This window comes from Protobothrops mucrosquamatus, unplaced genomic scaffold (assembly GCF_001527695.2).
Source record: "Protobothrops mucrosquamatus isolate PMUCROS unplaced genomic scaffold, P.Mucros_1.0 scaffold4118, whole genome shotgun sequence".
NCBI lineage: Eukaryota > Metazoa > Chordata > Lepidosauria > Squamata > Viperidae > Protobothrops > Protobothrops mucrosquamatus.
The window spans coordinates 52,390-65,088 of NW_015390046.1; the positions used below are offsets into that span (position 1 = coordinate 52,390).

At 44.6% G+C, this 12,699-nt stretch overlaps 1 protein-coding gene across 1 annotated transcript in view; it reads left to right on the forward strand.

The window, feature by feature from the left end:
- Nucleotides 1–12,699, forward strand: part of MAP2K3 (mitogen-activated protein kinase kinase 3) — a 31,597-nt gene that overhangs the window by 17,048 nt on the left and 1,850 nt on the right. The window contains exons 3-6 of the mRNA XM_015827976.1: nt 7,901–7,933; nt 8,845–8,914; nt 9,700–9,748; nt 12,017–12,130. Of these exons, the coding sequence (XP_015683462.1) occupies nt 7,901–7,933; nt 8,845–8,914; nt 9,700–9,748; nt 12,017–12,130 (266 nt within the window). The remainder of the gene's footprint in view (nt 1–7,900; nt 7,934–8,844; nt 8,915–9,699; nt 9,749–12,016; nt 12,131–12,699) is intronic.

Consider the following 12,699-nt stretch of genomic DNA (forward strand, 5'->3'; position numbering starts at 1 on the left):
GAAAAGAAATTCTGGGCTGTTAAGTTTCCTGCTTTCCAGTCGACAAAAACTGGTGGTGTTAAGGCAATGCATTCTGTATATGCTTAGAGGTAGCCTTTTCTTCCTTCTCTTCCAGAAACTGTATGTAAATGGCAGGCTGTCTAGCAAAGGATGTGTGGGTTGCAGATGAGGAAGCTTAAATATCCATGACCCCCTTTATTATAGGGGGGGAAGAGTTGAGGTTACAGGTGATTTTCTCCTGCAGCTCCCTGGCCCTGCATTTTTCTGAACATAATTGCAAATTGCAATCTTTGGGTGCATATCAGCCGTGAGAGTGATCATCCTGGATGATAGCAATTTGTTCGCAGTCCGATACATGGAGGAGGGTCTGTGCATTTGCTAAACCAAATAGGTTTGTGTATTACGGTTGGACGAGAGACCACTAAGTGATATAGACTAGATTGCGGTATTGGTGGGGAGAGGGGGGAAGCCTTGGCAGCAGGTGACTTGCAAGCCGCTTTTGAGTGGCTATCAAAAAAGCTAGGTGGGGATGACCATGAAGTTACCAAAAAGGTAAGCTTGACTGACAGGAGATTTTTGCCCTTTATGTAAATTAAATTAAGTTCAGTTTTGGTCCTGCTCTGCTGGGTTTTTTCTTTCTTTTCTGTGCTCAAATGCAGAAAAGTTTGCAAAGTTTAGATAGATAGATAGATAGATAGATAGATAGATAGATAGATAGATAGATAGATAGATAGATAGATAGATAGATAGATAGATAATGGATGGACCCATAGATAGATAGATAGATAGATAGATAGATAGATAGATAGATAGATGATAGATGATGGACCCAGATAGATGATGGATGGACCCATATATAGGTAGGTAGGTAGGTAAATGATGGATGGACCCATAGATAGATAGATGATGAATAGACAGACAGACAGACAGACAGATAGATGATGGATGGACCCATAGATAGATGATGAATAAACAGACAGACAGATAGATGATGGATGGACCCATACATAGATACATAAATAAATAGATGTTTCTCAACCTTAGCAATTTGAAGATTAGTAGACTTCAACTCCCAGAATTCCCCAGCCAGCCAGGTTTTTTGTTTTTTTTAAAGTTAAGAATGCTGTTTGTGTCCTTGCCTGTTTCCTGCATTATCGCACCAGTGCAGAATCTCTGGTATCTGAGATGAAATTCCTAGGAACTCGTTGTGTTGACATATTACGAGAAAGCGAGTTGCTGAAAGAATTGCTAGCATTGCAGAGGGCTGTACAATCTGAACTAGGAACAAAGATAGAGTTTCCAGAAGCTGGTGGGGGGAGGACAGGTTTTTTTTTCCCCACACACACATACACAGACACACAACTACACAGAACTACACTCTGCTGATAAATGGAGCTGGCCTCGCTTACGTTTTTGATGTTCAAAACACTTTGCATGAGGGTCCTTCTTCGCCCTGGCTGTCGCTGTTCGTCTTTGAGACTGCAAATCCTAAAGATTTGCTAGCTGAGCGAGTTTTACAACCCTATGAGGTAGGCCGCCAAGTTCCTCCTGGCAGACTACAAAACGGGTCGTCCTCACTTAGCAACCGTTTGATGCAAAAAAAAAAACCAGTTGGGAAACGGTCTTCCCATCGAGGTCTGCAAAACCAGTAAAAAAAGCGGAAAGATCAGAGTCACAGTTTCACTCAGTGACACCTGTTAAAGACCAAGCTGCGTGTTGCTAAACGAGGACCGCCTGCAGATAACCTGGATTAAGATTTTATTTTATTTTTATTTATTTTATTAAATTTATATCCCGCCCTTCTCCTTGCGGACTAAGATGATGCCTTATTATGCAAACCTCTGCACTATGATTTTGGGGAGAGAGGCAGGGTTATAGATCCGGAGCATGTGCAGTTTGTAATTCTCTTAACGCCAAGCGGCTGCAGTGAATCCAGACCAAAGCATTTTTATTTTATTTATTTTCGGACTTCCTCTCCCGCTGCCAGCCAAGGTTTTTTTTTCCCCATTGGTTGGCATTAACGCTGTGCCTCTAAGCGGGTGAGGGCTAGAATTTGGCCTGGTGGTTGAAATTTTTAGAAGGGAGGAGAATATCGCCAGCTGGTTGAATTTTTTTCCTGGCACTTTTTGGTGCAGGGCTAAAAAAAAAAAAAAAAAACCCCCAAAACGCCAAGGCTATGGGAAATTGTGCTGTCATGGAACATTTTGACACACATACACACCACTCCAAATGGGGCATTTTGAGTCCAGAATGGGCTGTTCGTAAATCTCCATCCCTTTTGGGCCAGTTTGCAGAGAGATGTTCCCCATTCCACGGGGGGGGGGACATTTTGCAAAGTCCGGTGGACTTCTGTGTGCTTGGCAAATCAGAGTTTCATTCAACAGGGATCGTATTTCCAGGTTTCCTTCCCTCCTTCTCAAAGGTGGCATAAATAATCTGCATTTTAGCTTGTGCTAGCAATGCTGGATAAAGGGAAAGCACCACGTAATTCTCAGTGGGAAATTTGGGAAGGGGCCATCACCGGAGGAGGCCCTGTTGGGAAAATTGGCCCCGCTTCATTTTAGAGAAGGGTGCCGTTTTAAGGTCCTGGTCTCTCAGTGTTGGCCAGCGTTGGCGGTTGAGTGCCAAGGTGTAACGGTGGTCCTTCACCGACAATCATTTGTTTAGCAACAAGTTAACAACAGCGCTGAGAAAAGGGACTTAACGTCCGGTTCTCGCTCTTATAACGGCCACCGTACCTCGGCGTGCAAATTGTACAGTCTCTACAGGTAACTCTCAACGACCGTAGTTGAGCCGAAGTTTCCGTCGCTAAGCGAGGCAGTTGCTAAGCGAGCTTCCCCCCCGTTTTGTGACCTTTTTTTGCCCCCGTTGTTAAGTGCATCACACAGTTGTTAAATGAATCACAATCGTTAAATAATAATAGTAATAGTAGTAGTAGTAGTAGTAGTAGTAGTAGTAATAATAATAATAATAATAATAATAATAATAATAATAATAATAATAATAATAATAAAAAAGTTGGAAGGGACCTTGGAGGTCATCTAGTCCAACCCCCTGCTCAGGCAGGAAACTCTATACTACATCCATCTCTCTCTTTCTCTCTCTCTCTCTCTCTCTCTCTCTCTCTCTCTCTCTCTCACACACACACACACACACACACACACACACGGTTTTCCCAAGGCCGAAATCTTCTGCCCGTGGCCTACAAGGGTTTTTTCCCCCCCCCTTCAGACAAACAGAAGTCACCCGTCTCGGGGATCTGTCCAGTTGCCAGAGGAGTGTGTGTGTGTGTGTGGTGGGGTTTGTGAATGTATTTTTACCATCCTTTTGGTGACTCAGAAGCCTGATGACCTCACTGATTTCAGGCAGGCCCAGAAATTCTTTGGGAACAAAAGAGTTTTTTACAGTCATCTTCTGGAAACGATTCAAGGAAGTCTTGGAGGAGAATTCCAGATGAATGCTTTTTTTTTTTTTTTTTAAATGTAATAATAGGGGAAAGGTCTTGGCATTTGGAAAGACTGAATGGGAGCGGTGCGGGGAAAAAAAAAGAGATGTTTCATTGTGCAGTGCAGCATGTTTAATTTTGAGTTTTTTAAGGGTTGGAAGTTCAGCTTGCATCCGTCTAAAGAGCAGTCCCTTTAGACTTAAAACAGATTTTGGAGTGATTTTCCAGGGCGGTTATTGGGAGGGGGGTAAGCGGAGCCCTCAAGAGAGTGGGGGGGGGGCTGGTAGAAACCTCAAAAAGGTCTTCAAAACTCTCTGAGGACAAGAGGAAGCTTAGTAAAAAGAAGTAAAACTTTTTTTAAAAAATGTATTTAGTAGGTTTTTCAATCCCGCCTTTACTGTATTATTTTTTATCAATAACTCATTGTGGTGAACATAAATGCTCCTTCCTCCTATTTTCCCCAGAAAAACAACCCTATGAGGTAGGTTGGGCTGAGAGAGAGTGACAAACCCAAAGTCACCCAGTTGTCTTTCATGTCTAAGGCAGGACTAGAACTCACCGTCTCCCGGTGATTGGCCCAAAGTCACCCAGTTGTCTTTCATGTCTAAGGCAGGACTAGAACTCACCGTCTCCTGGTGATTGGCCCAGAGTCATCCAGCCACCTTGCATGCTTAAGGCAGGACTAGAACTCACCGTCTCCTGGTGATTGGCCCGGAATCACCCAGCCAGCTTTTATGCATTTTCCTAAAAGACTCCTTCTATGCAGTCCAGTAACATTGGGCAGCATTTGTTGCAAGTGTCAATGCCCTTTGGAAAAAACGAGTCAATTTCATTTCTTAGCCAGAATAGAAAAGAGGAACCAGATTTGCTGCTGTTTGGGCAGCAATTTTTATATCACCTAAACATGAAATATTGTACAATCTCCTTTCCTGGCTCCCTGCTGCAACTGTGCAAGCATCGGAAAAGCAGGACTGTGATCCGCAACGAAGATGCTTTTGCATGGAGATCCCTGTAGCTCCCATTTTCAGTCGGTCAGTTCTGCAAAGGACAAGTGTGAATCGGAGTCTGCCTCCCTAAGCCATTTGCTGGTTAATTTTGTTGCTCGATGGGGGGGGGGGGGAACAGCCTATTCAGAACAACAGAGATGGAAGGGACCTTGGAGGTCTTCTAGTCCAGCCCCCTGCTCAGGCAGGAAACCCTATACCATTTTAGACAAATGGCTGTGCAGTCTCTTCTTAAAGACTTCCAGTGATGGAGCACCCACAACTTCTGGAGGGAAGTTGTTCCACTGATTAATCATTCTCCTTATCAAGAAATTTCTTCTTAGTTCTAGGTTGCTTCTCTCCTTGGTTAGTTTCCATCCGTTGCTTCTTGTCCTGCCTTCAGGTGCTTTGGAGAATAGCTTGACTCCTTCTTCTTTGGGGCAGCCCCTGAGATATTGGAAGACACCTGTCATGTCACCCCTCGTCCTTCATTAAATTCAGTGTTTGCAATTCAGCATAATGATCCATTCTTTTGGGGATTAGGGATTAGGGTGTGTAGGTGTGCGTCTCTCCAAAAAAACACTCCTTGCTGTCGTGGTGGCAAGCTTTAAGAAGAGGTTTTCTTTAGAGGAATTTTCCTCTTAGGGAAATTAACGGAGAAGACTAGCAACGGCGAATTCTACTTGTTATAGGTTACCTCCTCGACCAAAAGCAACAGTTGCTGGGCAACACAGCCAGGGCAATCACAGTGTGCGTGTGTCCTGCTTTGTAGCTTTCCAGAAACATCCATCTGTCCACTAGGAAGCGGATCCAAGCTCACTCAAGCCTTCTAAAACAGGCCCAGTGAGTCTCAATACTGTATTGTACTGGCTAAGGATCCACTCTTCTTTTGAGTCATCCGAAAACAAATGGTAGCACAGCCGCATTTATAGGGCTTTTAACACACCCCTGTCCCACTTTCCTGGGGTGACTCATGTCTGACTTCCAGGCGAGTTAGCCGTCAATTCCTTCCTTCCTTCCTTCCTTCCTTCCTTCCTTCCTTCCTTCCTTCCTTCCTTCCTTCCTTCCTTCCTTCCTTCCTTCCTTCCTTCCTTCCTTCCTTCCTTACTTACTTACTTACTTACTTACTTACTTACTTACTTACTTACTTACTTACTTCTTTCCTTCCTTCAATATGTCAGTGCATAACCCAGAAATCTGTGCCACAATAAAGGGGATTTCAGTAGCATTAAAACAGGAGATTTTGCATTGCCTGGAAAATTAAACACCACAACCCAGAATCTTGGGAAAATCTTCTCCCTCTTTATTTTTTTGTTTTGTTTTGTTTTTGAATTTGCAAAAGATAAACTGTTAGAATTGCCTTTGCACAGAATCAGTTTGCCTGTCTACACAATAAGCAAAATAAACAAACAAACTAGTGTTGCATATGGATGCTTAACCTTTGGCTTTGCTCTGGATGACATATAGATGCATTAGCATCCGTTCCACAGCCTTCCTGTTTTAAACACGACTATTGCTGCAGAATCATTTTGTATCCTGGCCTGTTTTTATTTTTGTCATGTGTGTTTTCCGTGTGTCGTTGATCTCCTGCCACTGGCATAGAAAGAGGAGAAAGAAATGCAAAGATCAGCAAGCGTTGCAGAAAATGCAGAATCCCTTGACAGGCAGTGCTGGAAGCCAATCAGATGGTGATCCAACTAGGATGCTGTTCATTTTGGAGGGGGATTTTAAACCTGCTGGATTCCTCCCCACCTCTGTTTCCTCTAGGTCAGGGGTGTCCAACCTTGTTGACTTTAAAACTTGTGGACTTCCAACTCCCAGGATACTCCCAAAGCTGGCTGCGGAATTCTGGGAGTTGAAGTCTGCAAGTCTTAAAAAGTCACCAAGGTTGCTGGCTGGGGAATTCTGGGAGTTGAAGTCTGCAGGTCTTAAAAAGTCACCAAGGTTGCTGGCTGGGGAATTCTGCGAGTTGAAGTCTGCAAGTCTTAAAAGTCAGCAAGGTTGGACACCCTGCTTTAGGTCGTTGTTAGCTTGCCGATGCCTCTTGTGAACCGGAAGCGGCCCAGATGTGCAGATTGCACAGAGGTCTCGCATTTTCTGCAGCCTCTGCATGCACGTGCATGCACGTCTGTCGCCGGGGAGCTGCAGGCTGAGTGCTGCAACCCGATACTCGGTCCTGTTGCCTGACAAGCCTCCAAGAAAGGTGGAATTTCCTGCAAAGCTTGTTGGGTCAGGATCCCAGTCGCCCAAACGCTCCCGGCTTCAGGTGTTCACAGGGCTGGCAGCCCGAGTGGGTGGAGACGGGAATCCAAGCTGAGGATACAGATCCTCCTTTTCCATCTTCGGGGTGTCGTAGGCGCCCCGCCAATGAAAACTTAGAGGGAGTGTTTTTAGTTGAAGTTGGGGCTCTTCCTGCCCATCTTGTGGCCATGAGGCTTCCAGAGTCAAGGAGTGGGAGAGGGCAGGACCTCTGGCCAAGCCAGACCTGCCTGGCTATTGGTGCTAGTCCTCATGGTGTGCAGAAGAGTACATGGCGCTCTCCCCGGTGTGTGGGCCAAGTAAGGGTCAGTTGGAAGGGAGAAGATATCTATATATCTATACCTATATATCCATATATCTATATCTTATATATCTCTATATCTGTATATCTATATCCATCTCTCTCTCTCTCTCTGTAGCTATCTATCTATCTATCTATCTATCTATCTATCTATCTATCTATCTATCTATTTATCTATCTATCTATCTATCTATCTATCTATCTATCTATCTATCTATCTATCTATCTATACACACACACACTTATATACACATACACACACACACATATACATATATGCATATGCAAATTATATATCCCTGTCCTGTAGCTATGGAAAGATTTATCGGACCGCAAACTAGAATGACAAGCCTGGTTGTTAGTCACACGGGGTGACTAAAGAGGTACTCACTGTCTGCCGGGCCCTCCTTTTTCCTAAATCCTGTCTAAAATCCACCGTGAACTCTCCTTCTCGCTGTTAAGTTCGGGGAGGGAAGCAGCGGGGTTATTACGCAAGCAGCGCACCTCCCTTGATTTGTCTTCCTTTTTTTTCCTTTTTCTTTTAAAAAAAGCGCCGTTTCATAAAATCAAGCCGCTGCCTCCGAGTTTAATAGTGTTGTCTTCGGATCCAGCCTCAATGCAGTGCTTGTTCTCGGATGCATACAATGAGGCCAGATTTCAAGTTGCATTTTGCAGTGCATTTCTCTGTTCGGGTGACTTTATTCTGCTTTTTGGGGAAGGGGTGGAAAGATTTCGGCTTTGAATTTCGAGCAACCGTCTCTGAAGGGGGGCAAATGTCTTGCTTCCTCTAAGGCAGGGGTCTCCCAAGGCTGGGCTGGCTGAAGTATTTCCTCCATGGCTGATCATCAGCCCAGCTATTCAGGCTTTTTTAAACAACAGCTCTTTTCTAACCTCTCCTCTCTTCTCTTACAGATCCCAAAGGATCCTTGGAAAAGCGCAAAGTCGGTAAGTGAGGAATACATTTTTTAAATTAAAAAAAAAATTCCTCCACTGCTGAAAATCACTTGTTTGGCCTGCCTACAATAGCTGAGACTTAGAACCAAAATTCTTCATTCTTTGGAAATGGAAATAGAGAATAACAAAGTTGGAAGGGAACTTAGAGGTCTTCTAGTCCAACCCCCTGCTCAGGCAGGAACCCTATACCATTTCAGACAAATGGCTGTCCAGTCTCTTCTTAAAAACCTCCAGTGTTGGAGCATTTACAACTTCTGGAGGCAGGTTGTTCCACTGGTTAATTGTTCTAACTGTCAGGAAATTCCTCCTTAGTTCTAGGTTGCTTCTCTCTTTGGTTAGTTTCCATCTGTTGCTTCTTGTCCTGCCTTCAGGCCCTTTGGAGAATAGCTTGACTCCCTCTTCTTTGGGGCAGCTCCTGAGATACTGGAAGACTGCTATCATGTCACCCCTCATCCTTCTCTTCATTAAACTAGACAGACCCAACTCCAGCAACCGTTCTTCATAAGTTACAGGCATTGAGTATGTCACATCTAAATGCAATAGGAAGAACGGAGTAGATGAATTCTTTCCCCTGTTTTTACTCTCTCAACAGCCTGGCGAAGTAGGCTGGGTGTGAGGCAGTGAAGCCAACGCAATGACAACTTGGGGTAGAAAGTATTTTGAATTAGACGGGGTCCTCGTAGCCTACCCTTCCTTTTGCATCAATTCTCATAGTCCTGATTCACTCGTGCCGTTGGTTTCGTTTAGCGCATGGTGTAAAAACGCAGCCACTCGCATGATGTTGGGTTGTTTTTTTTAAAACTATAACTACGAACAAACTATAGTTTGGCCCTGTACATGAACAGAAGCCTTGTCCTCTCGAGCCGATTGGGTTTTTTAAAAAAATGTCCTTTTTCTTCCAGGAACAAAGAAGAAAAGACCACCCATTTTAAGAATGCCCTCGGTTAATAAACAGTCACCTGTCCCTGCAACGTAAGATCTATTTCTCCTCTTTTTACGGACAAAACTCAAGTAACAAAATGTTTGGCTCCCTTGGGGTCGTAAGTGAAGGACACTCTGTAAAAGTGAAACGTCGTTCGGCTGAACCCCGTTTTCAATGAAAATGCCGGCCTTAAGAGGCTGAAAGACTGGGAGGCCACGTTGATATTTTCCGAATGAGATCCAATCAAAAGGAATGTTAAGCAAACTTGGTTTTGTCCACGACTCTGTTTAGTGAACCGCAGATGGAACGAAGAAGCAGATGTTCTTCCAGGCGTTATCCCTCCCCACAGTCCGTTGTTTCTGAATCCGTCTGGACAATCGGCCTAACTTATGTCAGCGGCATCCAGTTACCTAATGAGATAATTGATGTTTTCATATAATTGGCCTCCATTTATGTCACTCGTGTGGTTAGGTGACGTTGGTTAAGTGTTAGACCAAATGACGTAAGCCGGTGCATCTGAGGTCAACATTTCCATGACATAACCTCCTCACCAAAGGACATCAGTTAAGGTCCTTTGGATTTAATGGACTCCCTGCTGTCTGTTAAATGCAACTTTTGTTGTAATGCCAGAACACGAGAAAGGATGAATTGTGTCTTCTTTAGCTTGGGATGTCTGATTGATCAGCTGAAGCCGCAACTCGATTGATTATATTTTTTTAATCTTGTTTTCTTTTTCCAATGCTAGAACGTAGGAGGTGGGCACCAAGTTTCGGGCTTTGGGTCTTCTCCAGAACCAGGACTGGATTGAATTCTTTTCTTTTTGTTTCTTCCACAGACCACCAAGGAACTTGGACTCCAGGACTTTTATCACCATTGGAGAAAAGGTAGATCTTGTTCTCTGTCCAAGCTTTTGACTTTTTCTTCTGCAGAATTCTTTGATTTACTGTTTATCTTGTTGCTTTTTCATGAAATTAAAACGGGAGAGGCTCAGAACTGCAAGGATAGTGCCCCCTCCATACGAGTGTTTCTTTGTGTAGGCAAAGCTTGTGTGTAGGTACCCGGTTGGGACAAAATCCAAGGTGTGGTGGTTTCACCCTCTTCTTGTTGAGCTTCTCCTTGTGGTCCCATAAGGTTGACTACTGGGTGCATGCAACTGTGGTTTGCTTAGTTTTTACTTAGCAAGCGACGTTCTTCTCACATTGGTAGACCACTGTTGTTCAAATTTGGCACCTTTAAGACCCGTGGACTTCAACTCCCAACATGCTGATTGGGGTATTCTGGGAGTTAAAGTCCAATCTTGAAATTGCCAAGTTTGAAAAAGACTGCTGTAGATCATGAGTGCCAGCTGTAGAGGTTGTATCAGCCTTGCACCACAAGCCGTAATTACCACAAGCCATGGCTTGGTGGGCGAGAATCCATCTCATCCCAAGAAGCTGGCCTGATAACATCTCCAGAACTTCTGGAAGAATGTTCTTCTAAGCTCTTCCAGTATCTTAAGCACTTGGGGAAACCCAGGTCTCCTCTTTCATACCTCTTGTTTTCTGTTGAACCTGACCTCAGTGCTCTTCTGAGTTCCTCCTCCTACTCTTTGTGGGCCTGACCTGACCTAATGGATGGGTCACTTGAGGTCACCGTCTCTCTTCCTCCCAACAGCCTTTTCTATTCCTGCCTTTGAAAGCTTTCCATTGGCTGTGGGCTGACCCAGCTCGGACTCTTGGGAGTTTGTGTGACCCTCACACTTAGCAGCTAGAAATAGCTGCTGGTTTCTGGTTACAAGCTGCCCCATAAACTGTCAGTCAAAGAATAACGATCTTTGTTTTAGACACGGAGATCGCTTCCTTTGGGAAGGCCAAAGCCATCAGAGATAATCTGCATTAAATGTCTGAAGTTGTCTGGGGTGTAAAGGACCCGGTCCTTCCCCAGATCTCCTGTTTTTCTTTTCTCCTTGCCTAGAAAGTCTCCTGCCATTTAGACTTTCCTGTAAGCTGGAATGGCAATGGGCCACTTCTGTTTAAGAGTCAAAGAACGCTTTATTAAATTACACGGCATAGTTCTGCTCCCTCTGTCCTCAGCTGCGAGGGGAAATTCCAACTTTTTCTCCACGATGGCAAAAAATGACGATTTATGAGCAGGTTAGGGGGACCAGTTGGTCCAAGGGACACCTTGGGGAATTTCTTCAAGAGTGCATTTGTGGAAAAAGACAAAAAGTGAGATCTACGGTTACCTATTTGCTGAATAGCTGGAGTGGTGGAAAGACAAAACATGGAGATTCTCCATCCTCCAGGCCATGATTGTCCCAAAGGTGCTTTTTTCAGGAGGCAACTGGACTTCCTTGTTTATCTTTGAAGATGTTTCGCTTCTGATCCAAGAAGCTTCTTCAGCTCTGACTGGGTGGTGGGGAAGGGAAGGATTTATACTCCTTGCAGACAGCTGGTCATTTGCATCCTTTTAGGGAGTCGTTGAGGCCACTTGAAGGTTTATCTGTGTCCTCAGTGGTGCTTTTTCAACTGGACTTTCTTGTTTTTCTTTGAAGACCTTTCATTTCTCATCCCAGAAGCTTCTTCAGCTCTGACTGGAGGGGAATGGAAGGATTTATACTCCTTGCAGACAACTGGACAGCTTTTAGAGAGTCCTTGAGGCCACTTGGAGGTTTATCTGTGTCCACCTGAGTAGTGCAAATGGGTATGGAGCCTTCTTGGCTGCAAGATTTTTCTGTCCTGTGTCAGCTGCAGTGATAAAATGGGGCAAAACTCACTTAACAAGTTTCTCACTTAGCAACATAAAAATTTGGGCTCCAATTGTGTTCTTAAGTCGAGAACTACCTGCGTTCCCAGGAAGAAAGATAATTGCTAAAGAGTTGGGTGTTGCTTTACTTTCTTGTTTCTCAAACCTTGGCGAGTTTCCGCTGCGTGGACTTCATCTCCCAGAATTCCACGTGCAAGTCAGAACACGGTTATTTTCCCTTTTTAAGGATGTTTTATGTGGTTTCCAGATTGTCGATGGCAACAAGTTGACTTGAACGGATGGAAGGTTGTGCCTCGAAGTGTGTTTTTGTTAGTTTGTTCACGCAGAGGGCACGAGACCTGTTTCTATGTTCTTAACCTGTTGGCCATTTTCTTTACTCTGTTTTTTGCATCACGTCCGATCTGCAGAACTTTGAAGTTGAGGCCGATGACTTGGTGAGCATCTCCGAACTGGGCCGAGGTGCTTACGGCGTGGTGGAGAAAGTGCACCACGCGAAGAGCGACACGATCATGGCTGTGAAGGTGAGAACCTTAGCAAAAGGGCTGCAAATATTTGGACGGACTAAGGTTGCGTGGGTCAACCATCAAGGGAGATCAGGCTAGGACAGGCGCTGGTCTAGAAATTGGCAGATGGTGAGTTCTAGTCCTTCCTGAGTCAGGAAAACTGGCTGGGTGACTTTGGGCCAATCACCAGGAGATGGTGAGTTCTAGTCCTGCTTTAGCCATGAAAGCTGGCTTCAAGCCAGTCACACACTCTTAGCCTCACAGGGTTGTTGCTGTGGGGAACCGAGGAGGAGGAGGAAGCAGTATTAGGTAGCTCATCATTGATTTCTAATAAATAAATAAATATTAGCGTTGCTCCATCTTGAAGAGTGGACAGCCAAGTCCCAGAATTCCCCACCTAGCAGAGCTCTCAGTGGAACTTCTGGACATTGTGGTCCATTGTCTTGAGGTTAGGAAGGTGGTCCATCCATCCTTCCTTCCTCCCTCCCTCCTTCCATCCATCCATCATAATTAGTTTCCTTCCTCCCTCCCTCCCTCCCATCTATCCATCATTAGTTTCCTTCCTTCCTTCCTTCCTTCCTTCCTTC